Raw genomic sequence first — 21,251 nt, 5'->3', positions numbered from 1 at the left:
TCCAGCTCATTTTACAGAGGAGGAATGGAGGCAAACACAGTTAAGTAACTTGCCCAGGATCACAAAGGCAGTAAATGTCTGAGGATAGATTTGAACTCAGGCGTTCCTGACTCCAGGCTGGGCACTCTATCCACTGCACTATCTAGCTGCCCATTATATACTAGAAGGGAGTGCAGAACTCAAGTCTTTCTGGCTCTAAGACAAGCTCTCTATCAACTATATCCTACTGCCTCTCAAAAACAAAGTCAGAAAAAAAACACAAATTGATGCCAAAATAAGGTTCCCCACTGCCTCATCTGTTGTGAATTGAACAGCAAATGCTTAACTTTACAAACCATTCAGAGATGAATGTTCTAATTGCCCAGAATTCAAAGGTAGAGAAATTAGGTAGACTACTGTCTCCATCCTTTATCCTTTCTCAAGAGTTTTCATGATCATTGGATGACTGCCATTAGCTGACATCTTACTTGATAACCAGCAAGATAATTGAGAGTCCAGCTTGCTTTTCCATAGACTCCTTTTGCTAAAAGTATAAGGTAGGTTTTCTTGCCAATTAAGTTAAGAAATAAAATTTGAGCCACAGAAATGTTCAGTGGGGTTATGCCATTTTCCCCACTTCTCTAATTATGGCCACACTTTAAAAGTGACACTAGGAAACACTTAACTTGTCACAGGGAAATAGCTGAAATTTAGTTGTGTCCCTGATAGACAGATGAAAATTGCAAGTAAACATGGATATTGTATTTTATATTTCACAGAATTCTTTACAATTTTTTTATGGTGGTTATTGCTGTTGCTTCCAGTTTCTGACTGACCATGAAAACTGCCTAATATATTCTTAAGGTATTAATAATAGTTCCAATTAGATAATTTAAAAGATGTTTGATGCATATTAAATTGTATGTCATATTATATATGTTACATCATATTACACTACTTCACAAAGGTTTTATGATGAAACCTGCAGGAAGAGCTAAAAATGACTTGGGCTTTGTTTCTGGGTATGCAATTTAGAAAATGTTGACATAACTCATAGTCCCACAGCTTCACAGAAATAATCAATTAATTGATCAATATTTACTAAGTGCCTACACTAAATGCCAGGCACTCTGCTAAGTGCTAGGGATACAAAAACAGGCAAAGACAACTTGAAGAGCTGACAATCTAAGGAAGGAAACAACATGCTAACAAATATATACAAAGCATACTACATACAGAATAAATAGGAAATAACAGAGAGAAGTCACTGGGATTAAGAGGGATTGGGAAGAGTTTCCTGTAAAGGTTAGATTTTCTTTGGGATTTAAAGGAATCGAGGCAAGTCAGTAGTTGGAGCAGAGGAGTGAAAGTGTTCCTGGCACAGAGAATAGCCAGAGAGAATGCCCAGAGCAGAGAGAAAAAGGGTCTTGTTCATGGAACAGCCAGGAGGCCAATGTCACTGAATCAAAGAGTACATATCAGGGAACAAGGTATAAGAAGACTGGATCGGTAGGAGGGAAGAAGGTTATGAAGAAGGGTTTTGAATGTATTTGTTCTTGGAGGCAAGTTTATTGGTGGAGGGGAGGGTTGAAATGATCACATCTACATTTTAGGAAAAGCACTTGTGTGACTGAATGGAGGATGGATTAGAGTGCAGAGAGACTTGAGTTAAGCAGACTTTCCAGCAGGCTCCTGACAAGGCATGAAGTGATGAGGGCTTACACTAGGGTGGTAGAAGTTTCAGAGGAAAAAAGGGGACCTTTTTGAATAATATTGCAAAGGTGAAATAAAACAGGCCTTGGGGACAGCTTAGATATGAGTGGTGAGAGATAATGAGGAATCCAGGATGAGTCAGTTGATTTTGGCAAAGGGACTGGGAAGATGATGTTGCCCCCTACAGTAACAGCGAAGGTAGGTGGAGAGGAGGGTTCCATGATTTTTCTCTACCTTTGTTCAGCAGCACATGTGTAGAAACGAAGGCAATGAATGTCGGGAGTGATCCAAGGCTAAGGCTCAGCTGGCTATAATCAATAATATCATAAGGGGGCTAGGGATTTCAGAAGGGGAAGACAGTGTGGAGTTGAATTAATTCACCAAAAATTCAAGAGAGGGTAGAAAAGAAGAAGGTGGCTAGTATAGAAAATATGGACTGGAAGAGAAATGAAACATCAAGGGATTAGAGGACACGATGCAGATGGAGGATAGACATGTAAGGGAAGGCAGACAGAGAAGTAAAAAGTCAATAGAATAATGTTATATAAGGGGATTTCAGAATTCTTGGATACAGAAGTAGTACACTTGTGGGTGATAGCAAGATCAAGGATATGACCATTTTTGTGTGTGGCTGAAGTGGAGTGGAGGAGTAGGTCATGGGAAGTGAGTAGTTGGAGAAACTGAGTCATTAGGGTATTTGAGGGAGAATCAATATGTATGTTGAAGTCTCCTAGCATGAGGGCAGGAGTTGAGGAGAAAGAAAGGAAATGACATAGGGTTCTGTAAACAACAGCTACCAGGATTATGATTGGGTGGCAGATATGAATAGTATGCCCCTCAAAGAAAGAGAGTTTACTGGGCGTCCGAAGAAGGGAGAGAACTTAAAAGTGGTGAAAGGGAACAAGGAGTATTCCAACTCCCCTGCCTCCACCAGAGAGTTAAGGAGACTGACTGAAGGTGTAGCCAGTACTGGAAAGGGTGGCCAGGGAGGCTGTGTCATCAGGCGGAAGCTAGGTTTCAGTAAGAGCTAGTAAACAGGAGTAAGAGAGGAAAAGATGAAGGGAAATCTGTTGTCTATGGAACAGGTATTGCAGAGGATAGAGTGGAACATCTAGGTAACGGCAGAGATTAGCACCTAGATTGCAAGAATAATTCATTAAAGCAGCAAACATAACTGCTTTGCTAACATTCTTTGACCTCCCATGCTAAATATTAATTACTATCAGAAAAGGTTTGTGGAAGTTGCTTGAATGCCAAAATTCCTAATTTGGCTCCAACTATAGGACTTTCTAGAACTCTACATCAGGGATAAGCATGTGAAATGTTGGAAGATATCTAGAGTATCAGCTATGAACTTCTCATTATTTGTCTAGATTCTATCACAGGGACAATTTGATTCTTTGCTCTAATATTTATTGATGTATTTCTCTTGTTACTAACATCATACAGAGTGAACCAGCTGTCAAAAGGAATCCACACCACAAGACACCATCATCTTCTTACTTTGTATATGATAATCTGCAAATCCAGGTTCCGCGTAATAAGTACAATCAAAGTGTACGTGTCCAATGCAGGCAGAGCACACAATTCTCTAACTGCAAGAGCTTTTCCATCTGTAGGAAATGTCAGCAAGAGGCTGATAACTTCTTCATCACATTTTCCAGCCAAAGCTACTGTAAGGGCACTGGAAAGAAACTGGTTAAAAGAAAAAGAATTAGAATTGACTGCCTAAAATATAAAAACAATTCCTATATGCAATAATGATTTCTATTATTTAACAGCTTATCATGAACCAAGGAAAAAACAATCACTTACTGACTAATGAGCCACTCTGAACTTAGCTAGATTGATCACAGGATCATAAATCTGGAGACAAGAGGGATCTTCAGAGGCCTTCTCTGAGAGTGTCTAACATTCCCCTTCCCCCAATCGCTTTAGAGGAAACTGAGACCCAGAGAGTTTAAGTGATTTGATGAAAGTTAATAAGTAATAAATAACTGAGCAAAGATATGAACCCAGGTTCTCTGGCACAAAATCCACCATTCTTTCATTAGGCAGTAGTCTCAGTCTGTTGCCATGAGCACACTAAAATACTTCTCAACTAATTGTTATTAGTCATAGCTAATACTGACACAGCCTTTGAGAACTCAGGGTTACCTTGACACTATAATGAGATTTCAGAGTACAACTTTATAGTAAAATTAATAAGAACTCATCTTTACATAATGTTGTAAGGTTTATAAAGTCCTACAAAAAGACTGGGACGTTTGTCATACAAATAATAGCCCCATTTGGCAGAAGAGGAAACAGGTTCAGAGAAATTACATGACTTGCCTAGAGTCATACCATTAAAAGTGTTTGAGCCAGGCCTCAACTTAAACCTTTTAATCTAAGACATCTAAGTTCACTCTTAACCATTACACCACACTGTCTTTTATGCATTTTAACGCTTTCAAAAAAGGACACAACTTTCTCATTGAGCTAAAGCTTTTGTATCACTCTCCATCCCTGAGGCCTCACCTTCTGATTGGTTGGTTCCTCTAACTTCCTATTTTAGATACAGCTTCAAGCCAAAGAAGTCCTCCTCCCTCTTCAGGCTACTCTGCTGACTCATTTCCACGGGACTTTTTCTACCATACCTCCATGCCAGGTGCATTTCTCCTGATCCCACTCCCTTCATCTCCCTTTCTTCTCCCCAGGAGAACGTAAGCTCCTTGCAGACAGAAACTGTCTTTCTGCTTATAAATGTATCCCAAGGGCTGAGCACACATGAAACATTTAATAAACGCTTCTTGACTGACTGATATATCACAAGCTGGGGGGTGATGATGACAATGGAATTTCTAAGAAGGAAGCAGTTTCTGACAATAAAATCTTGGAGGCGCTACTCCAATGAGTTACCCTAACTACTGGTCATTTTCATAGACCTTAAAAATGAGAAGGGAAATAGGGAATAAATAAATAAATAGACATGGAACAAAGTTCACAAAGGAAGCAACTGGTTTTGGTTTATTTAGAGATGCACCAATAAACCTTTCAAGTCTTCTATTTGTTAAATCCCAATAGAGTAAAATTCTCAATTATCCATTCTAATGTAGGAGAGATGTGACATCAGTCACAGAAAGGTAGAAAGAATCAAAATATATTTATGTGATTTGAAATATATTTTGGCAAGCGCTTCAAAATAATTGATTTTCTTTATAACCATGGGTATTTTATTTTATGTATTTAAAAACATTATTTTGAGCAGGAGGGCATATATATAGGTTTTACCAGAATGACAAAGGGATTAGTCCATGACACACAAAAAGGTTAAGAACCCCTGATTGGAGGAAGGTTGCATATCAAAAGGATGTGTCCTGGCTACTGTTCCATTGCACATTTGAATAATTATTTACATGAAAACATAGAAAGTTCTTAATATCTATGTAGGAACAGTTAGTGTATTCATAAGATTATGAATCTAGAGAGGGAAGGGACCTCAGTGACCACTTCATACAAGAGTCAGCAAACTATGACCTCAGGATCAAATTCATCCCACTGCCTATTTTTGCACAAAAGGTCGTACACATTGGTCTAGTTCACTACTCTTATTTTATAGATAAGGAAACTGAGGACCAGGAATGTGAAGTGACACAGCCAAGGTTATAGATTTACTCAAGTATCAAAGGCAAGGTTTGAGCCCAGGATTTGAGACACAGTCATGCTTTCACAAAGCTGGATGTCCTATTATATTGAAAACATTATACAGACTGTACAAAGACTCAAAATTATCACCACGAAAAAGACCCAAAGCCAAAGTTGAAATATATTGCATATAAATTTAAGTCTTTCAATTTTTTTAAAGTTTATATATGAGTGAAGATGGACAAAATCTGACTTTAGATCAGTTGATGTGAAAAAGGCCTAGGAATTTTAATTCACTATGAACTCAATATGATCCAAAAATATGGTTCTTAGAGCTGCCTCCAAAATTGATTTCATCTTTGATTGCATAAACAGATGTATATTATGGTCATCAAGAAGTGATCAGTCTATTTCTATCTGGAATATTATATGCAGCTCTGGAGACCACATTTTAAGAGGCATATACAATCAGGATGGTAAGACATCTTAGAGCATGTAATACAACCAACAGATACAGAAACTACAGGAGTTTAGCTAGAGCAGCCATTCTCAAAGTGTGGTCCATAGACTCAGAGGGGTCCTGAGAGCCTTTCCAGGGAAAGAGCGAAAAGAGGAGTTTCATGACATTAAAACTATTTTCACTATAATAACAAGACGTTACTTGTCTATTAAAATAGCCTTCCCTTTCTAACTACATTATCTGTATAAGGTTAGATTTTCTTCATATACTTCAACCAAAACAATGTATTGAAGGAGAAAGAATGCAGCACATATGAGAATCTGTCTTCTATTAAGTCAGACTTCTATTGAGTCTTCTGCAAAGTCTTTTATATTTTTTATATTGTCTTTTGCAAAGAGATTTGCAAAAATATGTAAAACAATCCATTCTTCCAACTAATGCTTTTATTTTCAATATATATTTAAAATTGTTGTTACCATGTGATGAGTTTATTAGTAGTAGTAACAGTATTGCTAAATAATAAATAAGTATTTTTAAAAGTATTTGTTTGAATTTCTAATATGGCAAATATTGATATTTATTACCCACATAAACAAAAGCACCTTGAGATCCTCAATAATTTTTAAAAGTGAATAGAGATTCTGAGACTGAGACCTAAAAGTCTGAGGACTACTGAGTTAAAGAAATTAGCACTAAAGAGTAAGGACACAAAATATTTGAAGCTCTATCAAGAAAAAGGAAAAAGAGATGAATTATACTACCCCAAAAAGTAGAACTAGGTAGGGCCAATGGGTGAAAGAGTTTTTAAGGGGTATATTTGAATTCAATAGAAAGAAAGAATTTCTGTTGAAAAGAGTCCAATAATACAGAAAAGCTATCTCAAAAAATAGCAAGCCCTTCCACATCAAATATCTTAGAAGGTGATTCTGAATTGATCAGGAGGTTACCTTAGGTAACTCCTGAGGACTCTTTCAATTCACAAATTGCAACTTTTGTGGTTCTCCAAGTCTATCAATCATTCTCAGAATTTCAAAATATCAACGTTGAAAAGAACCCTGGAATTTTAGTCCTGTCTCAATCTGAAAAATGAGTTATCTTCAAAAAAAAGAAAGAAAGAAAGAAAGAAAGAAAGAAAGAAAGAAAGAAAGAAAGAAAGAAAGAAAGGAAGGAAGGAAGGAAGGAAGGAAGGAAGGAAGGAAGGAAGGAAGGAAGGAAGGAAGGAAGGAAGGAAGGAAGGAAGAAAAAGAAAGAAAGAAAAAAGGAGTATCTTCTATAACATTACAAATAAGTGGCAATCCATTGGATAGATTCCATCCTCTAATTAAATACATCCAGTGATAGAGAACTCATGGCTACATGAGATAGCCAATACATATTTGACTGTTCTAATTTTTATTTAGCAAGAATTACTTTTGTTGAATAATGGCATTGTTCTCTTGATCCTCAAGGTTGGTAATGATTATCCCTCTCAGAATGTATATAAAATTGGGGGTAGGGAGGTTAACTCTTGAGAATACTTCTCATGTAATATTTTATATTAAAACAATTTTTGTATTATTGTCTTATCTCTAAAATATAGGAATATAACTTAGCTAAACTTTGTCTTGAAGCTCAGTACAGTCTTCTACATACTGAAGTATAATAAATGTCTATACCTCCAACTGAAACAAGGGGAAACAACTTGAGGAGAAAGAACAATGAATTTGTAGTCAACAATCTTGAGTTCTGATCCTGGGTCTGCTCCTGATAACATGTTACCTTGAGCAAATCACTTATCCTCTCCTCTAAACCTTGAGTAATTCATCTGTAAAATAAGGGAATGGAATTAAATGGTCTCTCTGGATTCTTCCAGCACTAAACCTGTGATTTTAAGATTTTTGTTGTGGTGTTTGTTTGTTTAAAGAAGATATTGTTGGGAAGAGATAGGGTTTATTTATAAAGATGGGGAATTTGGAAGGAAAGCAGATCTGAATATGAATGGGGGAAGAAAATTGTTAAGTGGCAACATATATGTGTGTGTGTATCAGTATATGTATATATGTATGTGTTTATGTGTATATAAAGATATATATGCATGTAGAAAAAGATATACAAATGTAGCTACTAAATATTTATATATATATATATATATACAGGGGAGGCATAACTATATATTATTTAAATATTTAGATTTGTATTAGCTACATACATGTGTATTCATGGGTATTCTTTTATCTGTACAAAAATTGTAACGATTTATTGAACTCACAGTAATGAAGCTTTTTCTCTATACTCTTCTTTTTAGCTCTCTAGTTAGTAGACCATATTTATTTTCTTGACAAAGAGTTAGATGAAGAAAGACAAATCATTCATAAGTAAAGACATCATGCCTCACAACACTACTTAAATGGGACAGTGGTTTATGCAAGGTAACTTTCTATAGATAGAACCTGGTCAAAGCAGAACATCAGTGACATCCAGTGGCTGGCTGACTCACTGAGTTAGTATCAAAACACCAGCACCTAAAGGACAAGCCTTTTCTAATATAGCTAGTGAAGAATGGATTTTTTAAAAGTGGCAACAAAACCATTTCAGTCACCTATATGCTTTGATTTCATAATATCGTTAAAAGGAAAAGATCAGAAAGCTATTTCCTGTCCAAAGAATGGATGAAAGGTGAGGCTTCATTTAGTAAGATACTGATATTGCTTCATCAGATTACCTCCTTTCTACCCCTGAGGGAACAAGTCACACAGCTAATCATAACACTAAAAGTAATAATATTTTATGCACATAAGCAAAGGTTTTCTCTTAAGAGGTACTATACAGAACCAATACATTCCTTTCAACAATATTTCGTTGATCTATATTCTTTGCTTTCCATTTTACTTAAAATAAAAATCGGTCCAAAAAAATTCTGATTTTCTGTAAGCAATTTCATGTTAATATCATTAGAAATCAATCTCATTTTACATATGATGAAATTAAGGTCCAACAAAATTAATTGACTTGCTCAGGTTTAGAGAGGTAGTCAACATAAGAGGTAGGATTTGAACCCAGCTCCAATGATTACAGGGTCCTTGTTCATTTCACTGTACCAAAGGTGATGTCCTAATTCCAGTCCTTTCTCTTAACTCAATAAATCCTCAACACAACTCATCAAAAATGTATTACCCCTCTGCTCTATACAAAACACTATGTTTGGCATGAAGGATACAAAAGAGAGAGAGTTCCCTCCCTCAAGGAATTCATTATATTCTACTTGGTGAAACAATACATATACAAATAAGTACAAGGAAATCTGAGGAGGGAAAGAGCACTAATGACTGGGGAAAATGTTAATCTGTAAAACTTTCATGAAGGAGATGGGTCATGAAATAGACCTTGAAGAAACTAAAGCACCTAATGACTGAAATGAGGAAGGAGGACATTCTGCAAGTTGTAGATGATGGATTAGAGTAGAAACAGACTTGAGGCACAAAAGCCAGTTAGGAGGTTATTGCAGTCATCCAGAAGAAATGAGTATATGAATTAGGGTGATGGTTGTATGAGTGGAAAGAAGAGTATATATAGGAAATTATGATATCGTAGTTATGGTTTGGACCTGGAATCAGTAAGACCTAGGGTTCAAATCTTGCTAAGACCCTTAGGAGCTAGATGATCCTAGGCAAATCATGAGTCTCTATGGACTTAAGTTTCTTCATCTATAAAAGGAGGAGGTTGAACTCACATGGTATAAAGTCCCTTCCCATTCTAAAGCTATAGACTATGAAATATAAACAACAGGACTTAGGATCTGTGGGATAAGTGACAGAGCAATTAACTGAGGATTATACTGAGGTTGTGAATCTCAGTGGATAACTAGAAACATGGTGGTAGACTCAACAGTCAAATGGACATATTAAGATGGCTATGGAACATTCATTTCAAAATATCTAATAGTTCATGATGTAGGACTAGAACTCAGGAGAGAGATTAGGAATGGATATAAGAGATCTGGGAGCCATCTGCATAAAGATGATAAATGAATTCATGGAAGTTGATGAGATAAGCAAGTGAGTAAAGAGAACAGTGCTCAGTCATTCCCCAATTGACAAATGATCAAAGGATATTAATAGGCAGTTTTCAGAGGAAGAAATTAAAGCTATCTATAGTCATATAAAAAAATGCTCTAAATCACTAGAGATGCAAATCAAAACAACTCTGAGGTACCACATCACCCTATCAGATTGGCTAACATGAAAAAACAGGAAGATGACATGTTGGAGAAGATGTGGGAGAGTTGAAACACTAATTTATTGCTAGTGGAGCTGTGAGCTGATCCAACTATTCTGGAGAGAAATTTGGAACTATGGTCAAAGGGCTACAAAAATATGCATACCCTTTTACCCAGTAATACCGCTTCTAGGACTGTATCCCCAAGAGATCATAAAAATGGGAAAGGGTCCCACATGTACAAAAATATTTATAGCAGCTCTCTTTGTGGTAGCCAAAAACTAGAAATCAAGGGGATGCCCATCAACTGGGGAATGACTGAATAAATTGTGGTATATGAATGTAATGGAATACTATTGTGCTCTGAGAAGTGATGAACAGAAAGACCTCAGAGAGACCTGCAAGGACTTATTTGAACTGAAGCTGAGTGAAAGGAGCAGAACCAGGAGAACTTTGTACACAGTAACAACCACAGTGTGTGAGGAATTTTTCTGGTAGACTTAACCCTTCACAGCAACGCAAGGACCTAAAAAATTCCCAATGGACTCTTGAGGCAAAATCCAGAGAAAGAACTGTGGAAATGGATTACAGAATGAAGCAGACTATTTTCTCTTGTGTTTTGTTTTGGTTTGGTTTGGTTTTCCTTTCATGGTTTCTCCCATTTATTTTAATTCTTCCAAGCAACATGACTAAGGTGAAAATATATTTAGTAAGAATGTATGTGTAAAGTCCATATAAGATTGCATGCTGTGTCGGGGAGGGAGGTGGAAAGGAGGGAGAGAAAATCTAAGACTTATGGAAATGATTGTAGAAAACTAAAAACAAATAAATTAATTTTTAAGCACTCAGGATAATGCATTGAGATATATGTATAAGTAGCAGACATTGCATAAATGGAGATCTATCAAAGATTATTGAGAAGGAACCATGTGCAGATAGGAGAGCCAAGAGAGCAACATCACAAAAACTCAGAGAGGAGAGAGAAACAGGATGGGAGGGTGGTCAATAATGTCAAATACTGAAGAGAGGACAAGAGAGATGAGGATTGAGCAAAGGCCTCCAGATTTTGGACTTAGGAGATCATTGGTAACTTTAAAGAGAGCAGATTCAATCAAATGATGAAGTTGGAAGCCAGATCAGAGTAGGTTCACAAGATGAAAGGAAAGGAAGTGGAGGCACCTAGTGTAAAAGAATTTAAATTTCATTTCAATTTAATTTAAATTAAATTAATTAGTTAAAATTAACCAAATTAAATTAAATTTAAACTTTAAGAAATTTAACTGAGAAAGGAGGGAGATATATGGAATGATAGTTAGTAGAAAATGGGAGAATCTAGTCAAGGTTTTTGTTGCTATTATTTTTAAAGAATGGTAAGGGGCATGCATGGGCTTGTTTATTGGAAACCAGAAGGAACAGATAAAGAAAGATTGGGGAGTTGAGGGGTGAGGACAGCAGCAATCTGATGGAGCAGACAGGTAGGAATGGCATAGAAAATACAGGTGAGGGATTTGCTTAGTATAAGGGTCACTTCACCACTTCCCAGATAATCTTGGACAAATCAGTTTTTTATGAGCCACAATTTCCTCAGCTATTAAATAGGGTTAATGTACCTCCCAGGATCACCGTGAGGATCACATGAGGCAGTATATGAAAACACCATGAGAATATTAGCTATGATAAACCAAGAGTGTTGCACATGGAGTCAACAAGAAACTAAAAAAACCAAATGAGCCAATATTGAGCTTAATGACCAATCATTTTTCTGGCATTATTTACAAGGAAGCAAAAAAAAACCCAAAAACCTGAATGGACTTGTTTGGAAGGATGCCTGAGACAAGCTATGAGACTGAAGAATGCCCCTGCCAACATTGTTGGCCTATCTTCTTTTGCAGGCACTAAATTAACTTTGTCACATTATGGAAGTGAAAGCAACACATTATGTTTTCCAGAAATCTGGCAAACTAGAATCTTCTCTCTGAATATCACTTGGTCCATCATTATTCTACAATATTTGAGGAGTCTCTATCACAGAGGCACACATGGTTTTGCCATTTATATACCTGTATTTTAATTGTCTGTAATTGTCCCTCCTGTCTTGGAGTGGAACCATCCTATCATTCATTTCAAAAATTCCCTCCCTCCTTCCAGAAGAGGTGTATAGTATATATTTTTGCTTAAGTTAAAAGAAATTATGATTATATTCTAAGATGGTCTGAGAAGAGAATTTCAAACCACCCCAAGAGATAAGCAGAGATACCCCTGAGAGGGATAAACCTGATTCATGGTTGACAATCACTCATGTCAATATCAGCATCATTTTCATTCTTTTTAGTCACCAATTATAATTAAATTACTATAAAAATCAGTAACTAAAAGAGTCAGGAATGGATATCATTAGATACTGACATCAAATTTATTCCATTACCCCTTCTTCACTTTCTCCACAGCGGTCATGAGGACAAAGATTGGTTTGGGGTTTTTTAATTTGATTTTGGTCACATTACTGTCACCTACCCATTAATGATAGTATTTCCTCTCTATGTGTGTGTGTTCCCAAAAAACTGACCATAAAATTAATTTCTTAAATTTGAATCATATTTCCATATTACATATTTAAAATTGTTAGAAGATTTTTTTTTACCCCAGTTGGATCAAAGTGTAAGAAAAACACACTGAACATGATTACCATATATAAATATTTGAATGGTTCTCATGTAAAAGAAGAAATGACCTTTGCTTGGTTGTGTAGAGAGAGAAGAACTTGGAGTAATAAGTGAAAGTTGCAAGAAAGCAGATTTGAACTATATGAAGAAAAACTTCCTAACCATCATTGTTGTCCAAAGTATAATAGGTTGCTTCAGGAAGCAGTGAGTTGTCCCATCACTACAGGTCTTCAAATGAAATCTAGATGACTACTTATTGGGAGGATTTAGAGAAGATACCTGCTCAAGCATGTGTTGATTTATCCAGGATCCCTTATAATTGAGATTCTATGGCTGTGGAATATATATTCATGTTCAAGATATCCCAGGTGATATTTGACTTGAACATGAATTGGGTTTAAGTGAGGCAGGGTTACACAAAGTCATCTGCCTCTCTCTTCCAGAGTCATAAAAACCCAGTAGTGAAACAAAAGTCAAGATGGCTACAGATGGCCCAGGATACAATGGATGACCTTGGTGTCTTTGATATCTGAGCAAGCTCTAAGCATTCCACAGTGCCTGCTTCACCCGCTTTCATGGCCATTGGAACAAGTTGTTCTCCTCTGCCTATTCTGCCGGGGAAAGTCTTTTTGTGCTTGGAGTAGATATCCCCCTAACTCACCAAAGGGTTTGAAACCTGTCAGTTACCTTCAGTCTTGTTTAGCCTTTCTGCCAAGATGGTTTTACCACGTTGTAGCTGCTGAGCATGCTACAGTTTTTTAGAGTCACAGATGAGAGTCAGGTGGCAGGTAGGTAACAAAGGTAGATGAGCAGCCCCGAAGCAGACTTGGTAAGCCCTCATACCAGAAGTGCTAATTCTCTGTGAATGTGTGTGTGTGTGTGTGTGTGTGTGTGTGTGTATATACTTGAATATATATATCTATGTGTGTATGTATATACACATGTGTGTACATATATAATATATACGTGTATGTATATGTATACATCTATGTGTGTATACAGATGTGTGTATGTATGCAAACTGTGTGATTCTAATTATGAGGGAACTGCCAATCCATATCATTGAAGAAATGCTCCATAAATACAGATAAATGCATGTGTACATACATACATTGTATGTGTACACATACATTGGAACCTCCAACTCCTCTGTAACTTAGGATCATAGGTTAAGAGTTGGAAGGGACCTTCCTTAACAGTTCAAGTGATCCAACTCCCTCAACTTGCGGTTAAGTAAACTGAGACCCAGAGAGTTTAAATGGCCTGCCCAAAGTGAGATTGGTAGTTAGTGGTCAAGCACATCCTAACCCACATCCTCTGATTTCTGATCTAATATACTTTCCATTATACCATACAGCCTCCCTTGTGGTCTTGAGGAATTTCCTAGGGAATTAAGAGACATGCCCAGGATCTATCAGCAATAGAACTTGAACCCAGATCTTCCTGATTTTAAGGCAGATCCTCTAGCCATTTTTCCTATAGTTGTTCAGTTATTTTTCAGTCATGTCCAACTCTTCATGACCCCAGTTTCTTGGTAAAGATACTGGAGCAGGCTGCCATTTCCTTCTCCAGTTCATTTTACACATAAGGAAACTGAGGCAAACAGGGTTAAATGACTTGCCCAGGGTCACAAAGCTGGTACGTGTCTAAGCTGGATTTGAACTCAGGTCTTCCTGACTCCAGATCTGGCACTCTATCCACTACACCACCTAGTTCCCCCCAACAACAATCACAAATCTCGTCATTAAGCTATATTTTTCATGAAAAGTTACGCTTTAAAAAAAAATCAGAATGGTCTTATAAAACAATACTAATATTCCAGTAAGTTACAAAGCACAAATACAGCACTGGGAACTTCCCACAAATTCCAATTTCCCCAACTGTAATTGAATTATTCTTCAAGGTAAAATGTTCCAGTGATGAGCATTAAACCACGTATGAAGTTTAAATAACCACATGTACAGTTCCCAATGCATTTAAAATAGGGTCCATTGAAAGCCATGGTGCAAAGAGCGCAGTCTGTCTTGGAGAAAGTGATGACGGAGAATGGAAATAGTAAGATTTTTATAAATCCAATAACTAAATGACTTGCACATTCAGGTATAAAATATAGTAGGAATAGTCTAAAACTCTGCCCATATATGAAGATGGTTGTTAATGCACATATGAGCATGTCTTGTTTTAAGAGACTGTAATATTGAATTAACGAAACAATTATAAAACAGGCAAATTAATGGATGATTAATTGCATCACAAAAAGAATTTACTTTAGTTCACAAAAAGACTGAGAGCCTCTAGTGGGTGTCTGCCACAAATTATTAACTATTCATTGGAAATATTGACGGGCAACAAAACTGAATTTAAAATGTCCTAAACATATTCCTATCTTCCTAACAGAAAAATACAATTCAATTTACAAAAATTTTAGAGTATGCGCATTTCTGGAAGACTCTGGTTGCTTAAGAAAGGTACTCCCTAATAGACAACTGGTACTACCTCACCTCAATCTTGTCACGCAGATTAGAACTAGAAAAATAATCAGCCCTCCCTCCATGGAAAGGCAATAGTAAATAAATTTTTATATAAAAATAAATAAATCAATAAAAAGACAAGTGAAGTTGAAGACAATCATGCTAGAAAAGACATATCTTTTCACATTTTCATATTCTTACCTTTGAATGTGAGATATTTGCTTCCAGAATACTGTTGATGGTTTCTTCTGTGATAATAGTCAAAGAACGTAGCTCCTCTGTTAACTTGGTGACATTCCGCACACAATCCTTTACCCTCACATCTGAAATATGGCCAAAATGAAGCAATACTTACAATACCGAAATGCTTTAATGGCTAATGGGGGCGGGAGGGATTGGACCTTTATAACAATTACAACCATAGTGGGTTGCATTTATTTCACATGCGCCCTTGAGGATTTCTAAATTTTACTGAAAATTTCTTATTACAACTCAGAACTTAACAATTCAGATCCACACTTTTTTATTGAATATCTACCAAATGCAAGTCTAGGAGCTGAGAACGCAAAGCAAAAACAAAACAGTCCTTGCCCTTCTGAGTTTGCTTTCTACTGAAAGGATACAGTACATATAAAGAGAAACAGATACAAGAAGATTCGGAGGGGAAGGTGGAAATTAACATCTGGAGGCATCAAGGAAGTTTTCAAAACGGTGATATAGGGATGTAATCTTGAAGGAACAGAAGGAATCTGAAAGGAGAAAGCGAATTCCAAGAATATGGACACAGCTCGTTCAAATGTACATAAGTGGGACATGGAACCTTGAGCTGGGGGAACAACTAGCAGTCTAATTTGGCTGAAATAATGCTTTCAGAAACAATAAATATATCAGAGTTCCCTTGCCATATTATCTTCTGTGCTTTTCTTAGCTCATCTGTCCAACTGTCAAATTTCCATTCTTTTGTAGCTAGGTGGCACGGTACATAGAGCACTGAATCTGAAGTCAGAAAAATTGAATTCAAATCCAGTCTCATACACTTAGTTTGTGACCCCAACCAAGTGACATAAACTCTGTTCAATGCAGTTTTCTCATATATAAAATACGGGTAATAATAACAGCACTTACCTCCCAGAGTTGTATCAAATGAGATATTTATAAAGCACTTTGCAAACCTTGAAGCGCTATATAAATACAAATTGCACTCTACCATTGCTAATGTTGATTGTTATAGTTACAAACTATATTGTTTATATATTAAATCTATTATATAAATTAATTGTAAATATTATAATTCCATTATTTTTAAATTAAATGTCCATTTTACAGAGGAGGTAAGCAGCTGAAACTAAATGCTCATTTGATAGATAAGGTAAGAGGAACACAGAACACAACATGACGGAAATATGTTGGTATATTTATAATCTAAATTTCATGGCTCAGAGTGTTTTTGAAATCTTATATTCTAAAATCATTGCTTCAGTAGTAAATAAAATTCCATACCACCCCCACAAAAAAAAAATGCTGTAAATTAGAATACCCGTTCACATGTAGACAGAAGTGCATAAAATAGAATAGTTATTTATAACAGTTTATTTGACGCTGTGGTGAAGAAAGTTTCTTAACATAAATCAGAACTATAAATATTCTTCTAATAGGTTTTGATAAAAGAGGTACAATAGTCCTCAAGCTTAGATCAACATTACGGTTATGGAGGCAGCAGCATTTTCAGAGGTAGGGGGAGGGGAGGAGGAATTCTATTAAGAGACTGAGGACCTAAATTTCAACCTAGGCTTGGATTTAAACTCTTGTTCTCCTTTTTATTACTTGTGTAACCTTGAGTAAGTCATTTAAACTTTCCTTTTCTCATCATCAAGATGAGGGATTTGGACAGGATGACCTGTCAAGCTCCTTAGAGCTCAAAACCTATGATTCTATGTTTCGTAGATAAGATTCCTGCCAATCTGCTTCTATTTTATGAAACGTGCTACAGAAAAACTTCATTAAAGCCTGCCTCTAATTGTGGGATGGTCATAATTCTGCATTTTTAAAAGGCCAGCGGAATGTAAGTCTTGAGAGATCAAACCAAAATGAAAAAGCCAAGTATAGGTCAAATGATATGCTGAGTGCTAGATGTCTGAGGACCAGCCTAGCTAAGTTTGGAAAGACTCATCATCAGGTAGGCAATATGGTAATGGATTCTTTTGGCCACAGCCAAATCTTGAAGACCAAGATGTACAAAATTACAGATCCCCAAAATATTTCAGGAGAAAATACATGTCTTGTTCATCACTGAAAGTTTGAGATGATACTTTCCAGACACCAAAAAAACACTCAACATATCTCTCTGTATTGTTCTTATCAGAATAATAAGATATCCTCAAGGACTGACTTCCTCTTAATGCCCAAGTTCAGAAGACCATTTAGGGCTCACCATTTTTAAGCCAAAAATTCCTGGAATTATTTGGGGATTTACGATTTTTGTTACTATGCTTTAAAATTTCAGAAAATAAGTCAAGTAAACAAGAGACTAGCTTCTGATTCCCAGTCTCAATGAGGTTTAAAAGAAAAAAGTAAAATAATCTCTATGTCCTCCCCAGAGATCTGTTTAGCAGAATTACAAGTAATGAAACCCAATAGCAGTCACCGCCTATAATTATCTGAGTCTGAGGAGAAGACACATTCCTAATGAGTGCATGAAGGAACAGTAGTAGACCTCATGAAGCACATAGTGGGGGCACAGAAAATGTTTGCTAAATGCTAAATTGAACTCAATTGTCAAATACTAAGGACTATGATAGTAGTAATGTCCACATCTGGACATATACACCTAGAACCAAATTCTATCAGGATCTGGTATAGTAAAAAGAGAGATATAGAGCGCTGTTCCTGGAGGCAGGAGGATCTGAGTTCAAATCCAGCTTCACACACTTACTAGGTGGATGACCCTGAGCAAGTCACTTAACTTCAATTGCCTCAAAAAAAAAAAAAAAAGAAGAAGAAAGAAAACAGTCCTCAAAGCCCAAAGATTCAGGTTCAAATTAGGGCTCAACCATATCCTACCTACATGACCTCAGGCAAGCCATTAACATCACTAAGGCTCATCCTCCTCTCTTATAAACTGGGATAATAATACTTAAACCATTTTCCTTAACAAATTCCTCAAAAGAAATAGTAATGAAAAGTACTTCATAAACCTTAAAATGTTCTAGAAATGTCAGCTACTGTTTTTCTATTTCCACATCATTAAGTTTTCATTAAAATCTGCTTGCTAGTGGCATCCTTAAAGTATTCCTTTGTGTTTGGTAAATGCCATGATAAACATTAGATGGCCAGGGAAATAGTTTAGAGCAATGAAGATTTGGACAACGAGTCCAGAAAAATGTTGTTCTCTCTGCCTCTAAGCTGTCTGTTGAATACTTAGGGTGTGGCTCCTTTATCTAGTAGTTTTCACATTAGCAGAAAACTGAATGAACAATAAGCCAGCATGAAGCAATGTGACCTGAAGTAATCTGAAAAGTAATCAGCAAAAAATGGTATGGTAAAGTCAATACAGGGGCATTTTTTTTACAGGTCTAATAATAATTAATTCTGGCCATAAGCTAATTCTTTGAGGAATGTAGCTAGTCAAGCTCTGTGACCCAACTCATCAGTGGAAGTAGGAATTGGGATAAGGGTCCCTCAAAGTTTACATGGGTTACAGGGGCAGCTAGTTGGTGCAGTAGATAGAGCACCAGTGTAAGAGTCAGGAGGACCTGAGTTCAAATCTCACCTCAGACACTTGACACTCACTAGCTGTGTGACCTTGGGCAACTCACTTAACCCCAATTGCCTCATCTTGGGTCATCTCCAGTCATCCTGATGAATATCTGGTCACTGGATTCAGATGGCTCTGGAGGAGAAGTGAGGCTGGTGACTTGCACAGACCTCCCTCACTCAAAACAAAGTCAAGTGCAAGTCATGTCATTATGTCTCTGATGACATGGTCTTCTTCAGCAATGAAGGATGAACGCGCAACATGTTGATACCCACTGAATGCTTTACAGGTATAGCATCCCTTCCATCCTTCATTATATTTTCACCTTTAAGTAAATGTATGAAAATGATACCTCATTTATTTTATCTTTTGGAAGAAATCCAGGAACTTACCCCTAGTTACACTGAAGTTGCTAAGAAAAGCCATAACAGGGTCTCCTGATAAAGGTTTCTCAAGGCTTCTGGCCAACCTAAAATGACAAAAAATTAGTGCTAAATTAGGCAAGATGAAACACTAGAAATTATGTTGGAGTGAATGTGACTTCCTGAGTTCCCAGGAGGTAGGCTGGATAACAAGATAATTAGGCACCAAGTCTCTCCTGACACCCTCTATCTGCTTATGTCCATGAATACACTATGGCAATACATTTTCTCTTCAGACTTCCTGCCAAGATGAACCAAGGGAATAAAGATTCATGATGAATAGTTTTAGGCTGAATGCTTCAATTTCTAATGTGAAAGGAGAACAGAGAAGAAATACCAAGAACTGGGACAACAGGGAGCCTAGGAGAATATTGTTCTTTCTACCTTAAGTCATTTGCTGAATACAAAGTGTATATTTCCTCATCTAGTAGTTTTCCATTTCCTAAATATTGAATGAACACTAAAGAAATATGCAAGAAACCTGGAGTAACTGGTGAACAAAAACAAATATAAGATCCTTATTATGAAATTATGCTTGTTATATTGTGAAACATGTTTGTTCTTGTATTAATTATGAAACAACCTCATATAGTATAGGAAAGGCTTTGAAGTCAGAAAAACATGGATGTAAGCTCTACCTCTGATATCTCTTGGCCTTAGGACCCTGGTCATAAATTCATTTCATAAGTTTATGAATTTCTAGGATACTCTGGAAAACTACAGGTTGCAGAATAAATACTAACTGGCATTTGTTGAGTTTCCCCATCAGAAATTTCCTGCACTAATGAATTCACGAGAATGGAACAAGAAAGAAAAATGGCAATTTCATCATTTTCAGTTAAAAAAATTTGAACTACCAAATTAAATAAAAACCTGGCTTTACCTTTGTACATGTTGCTGAACAGTTTCTAACATCGGATGGCATTCACAGTCTTTGGCTGTAGTATTTCCCAGGCTCCTCTTAAAACTTTCCAAGGTACTAGAAAGCTTGCTGCTGGTATGCAAAAGGCTTTCACAATGTCCATGATTGGATGAGGACCAAATATTTTCAAAATCCTAGGAAACATAGTGGTAGCAAAGGTAAGAAGCATGTGTGCTGACATATTTTCATTCATTTCAATTAAAAAACATGACTTTATTAAACGTTATCTAAATGCTGAACTGGTAGTGCATCCCACAATTAAATTTGAACAGCAATTTGAAGATGTTAATGAAGTAGACAATGCCATGTGATAATATTTTTTTATATTGAGAAAGGAAAACTTCACTAGCATAATTTATTAGTCTTAAACTATGGAAATACAGTTATGAGCAGGTTTTTAATTAACACTTTCATAACTCACCAATACAGACAGAAAAAAACACTGTTCAATTCGGTATTTAATTATCCCAAAAAAACTATCTAAGTTCCAGTTTCTCATAGCATGGCAGTCTTGATTATTCATTAAAAAGACAAAATGGGGCAAGGGGAGAATGTAAGTAAAGCACCAAAAAGGTAGAGTGCTGGATTAACAAATCTACACACCTGGTAGTGGCCATGAACCAAAGTAACTCCTCGTACAATGGATAAGAGGAGATGTTTTATTAATCCATCCTTGCAGCTCAAAAGGGTACACAAAATGTCCTTAGCAAAAGCAGGCTCTTCTAAAAGAAGGAACACAGAAGAAAAATTAGTAAAAATTAAGCTCTTTCACAAAGGTATTTTCTAAAAGAAAGAAAAACAGTGAGGAGCTAGGGGTAGAAAACAAAATCAACATACATAAAAAGAAATAAGATTACAAAGAACATTATGAATTGCTCAAATGAAACTTCAAATCAATTGAATAAATTTTTATTAAGAATATATAAGGGGCAATTCCAGAACCAACATGACATAGTAAAACAGGAATTCACCTGAATTGTTCCAAGTTTCCCTCCAACAACTTTGGAATAATGTCTCAAACCCAATTTTGGAGCAGTGAAATAGAT

The 21,251-nt window shown here is 36.4% G+C and overlaps 1 protein-coding gene across 1 annotated transcript in view; it reads right to left on the bottom strand.

Annotated features, from left to right (window-relative positions):
• ABCA13 (ATP binding cassette subfamily A member 13) overlaps positions 1 to 21,251 on the bottom strand; it is a 371,167-nt gene that overhangs the window by 325,052 nt on the left and 24,864 nt on the right. The window contains exons 6-10 of the mRNA XM_072598129.1: positions 20,809 to 20,927; positions 20,167 to 20,339; positions 19,254 to 19,330; positions 15,309 to 15,430; positions 3,196 to 3,387 (exon numbers count right to left, since the gene is read on the bottom strand). Coding sequence (XP_072454230.1) covers positions 3,196 to 3,387; positions 15,309 to 15,430; positions 19,254 to 19,330; positions 20,167 to 20,339; positions 20,809 to 20,927 — 683 coding nt within the window. The remainder of the gene's footprint in view (positions 1 to 3,195; positions 3,388 to 15,308; positions 15,431 to 19,253; positions 19,331 to 20,166; positions 20,340 to 20,808; positions 20,928 to 21,251) is intronic.

This window comes from Notamacropus eugenii, chromosome 3, assembly GCF_028372415.1.
Source record: "Notamacropus eugenii isolate mMacEug1 chromosome 3, mMacEug1.pri_v2, whole genome shotgun sequence".
Classification (NCBI taxonomy): Eukaryota; Metazoa; Chordata; class Mammalia; order Diprotodontia; family Macropodidae; genus Notamacropus; species Notamacropus eugenii.
Note: the sequence above shows the minus strand (reverse complement) of the source record. Positions and strands in the feature narration are given on the sequence as shown.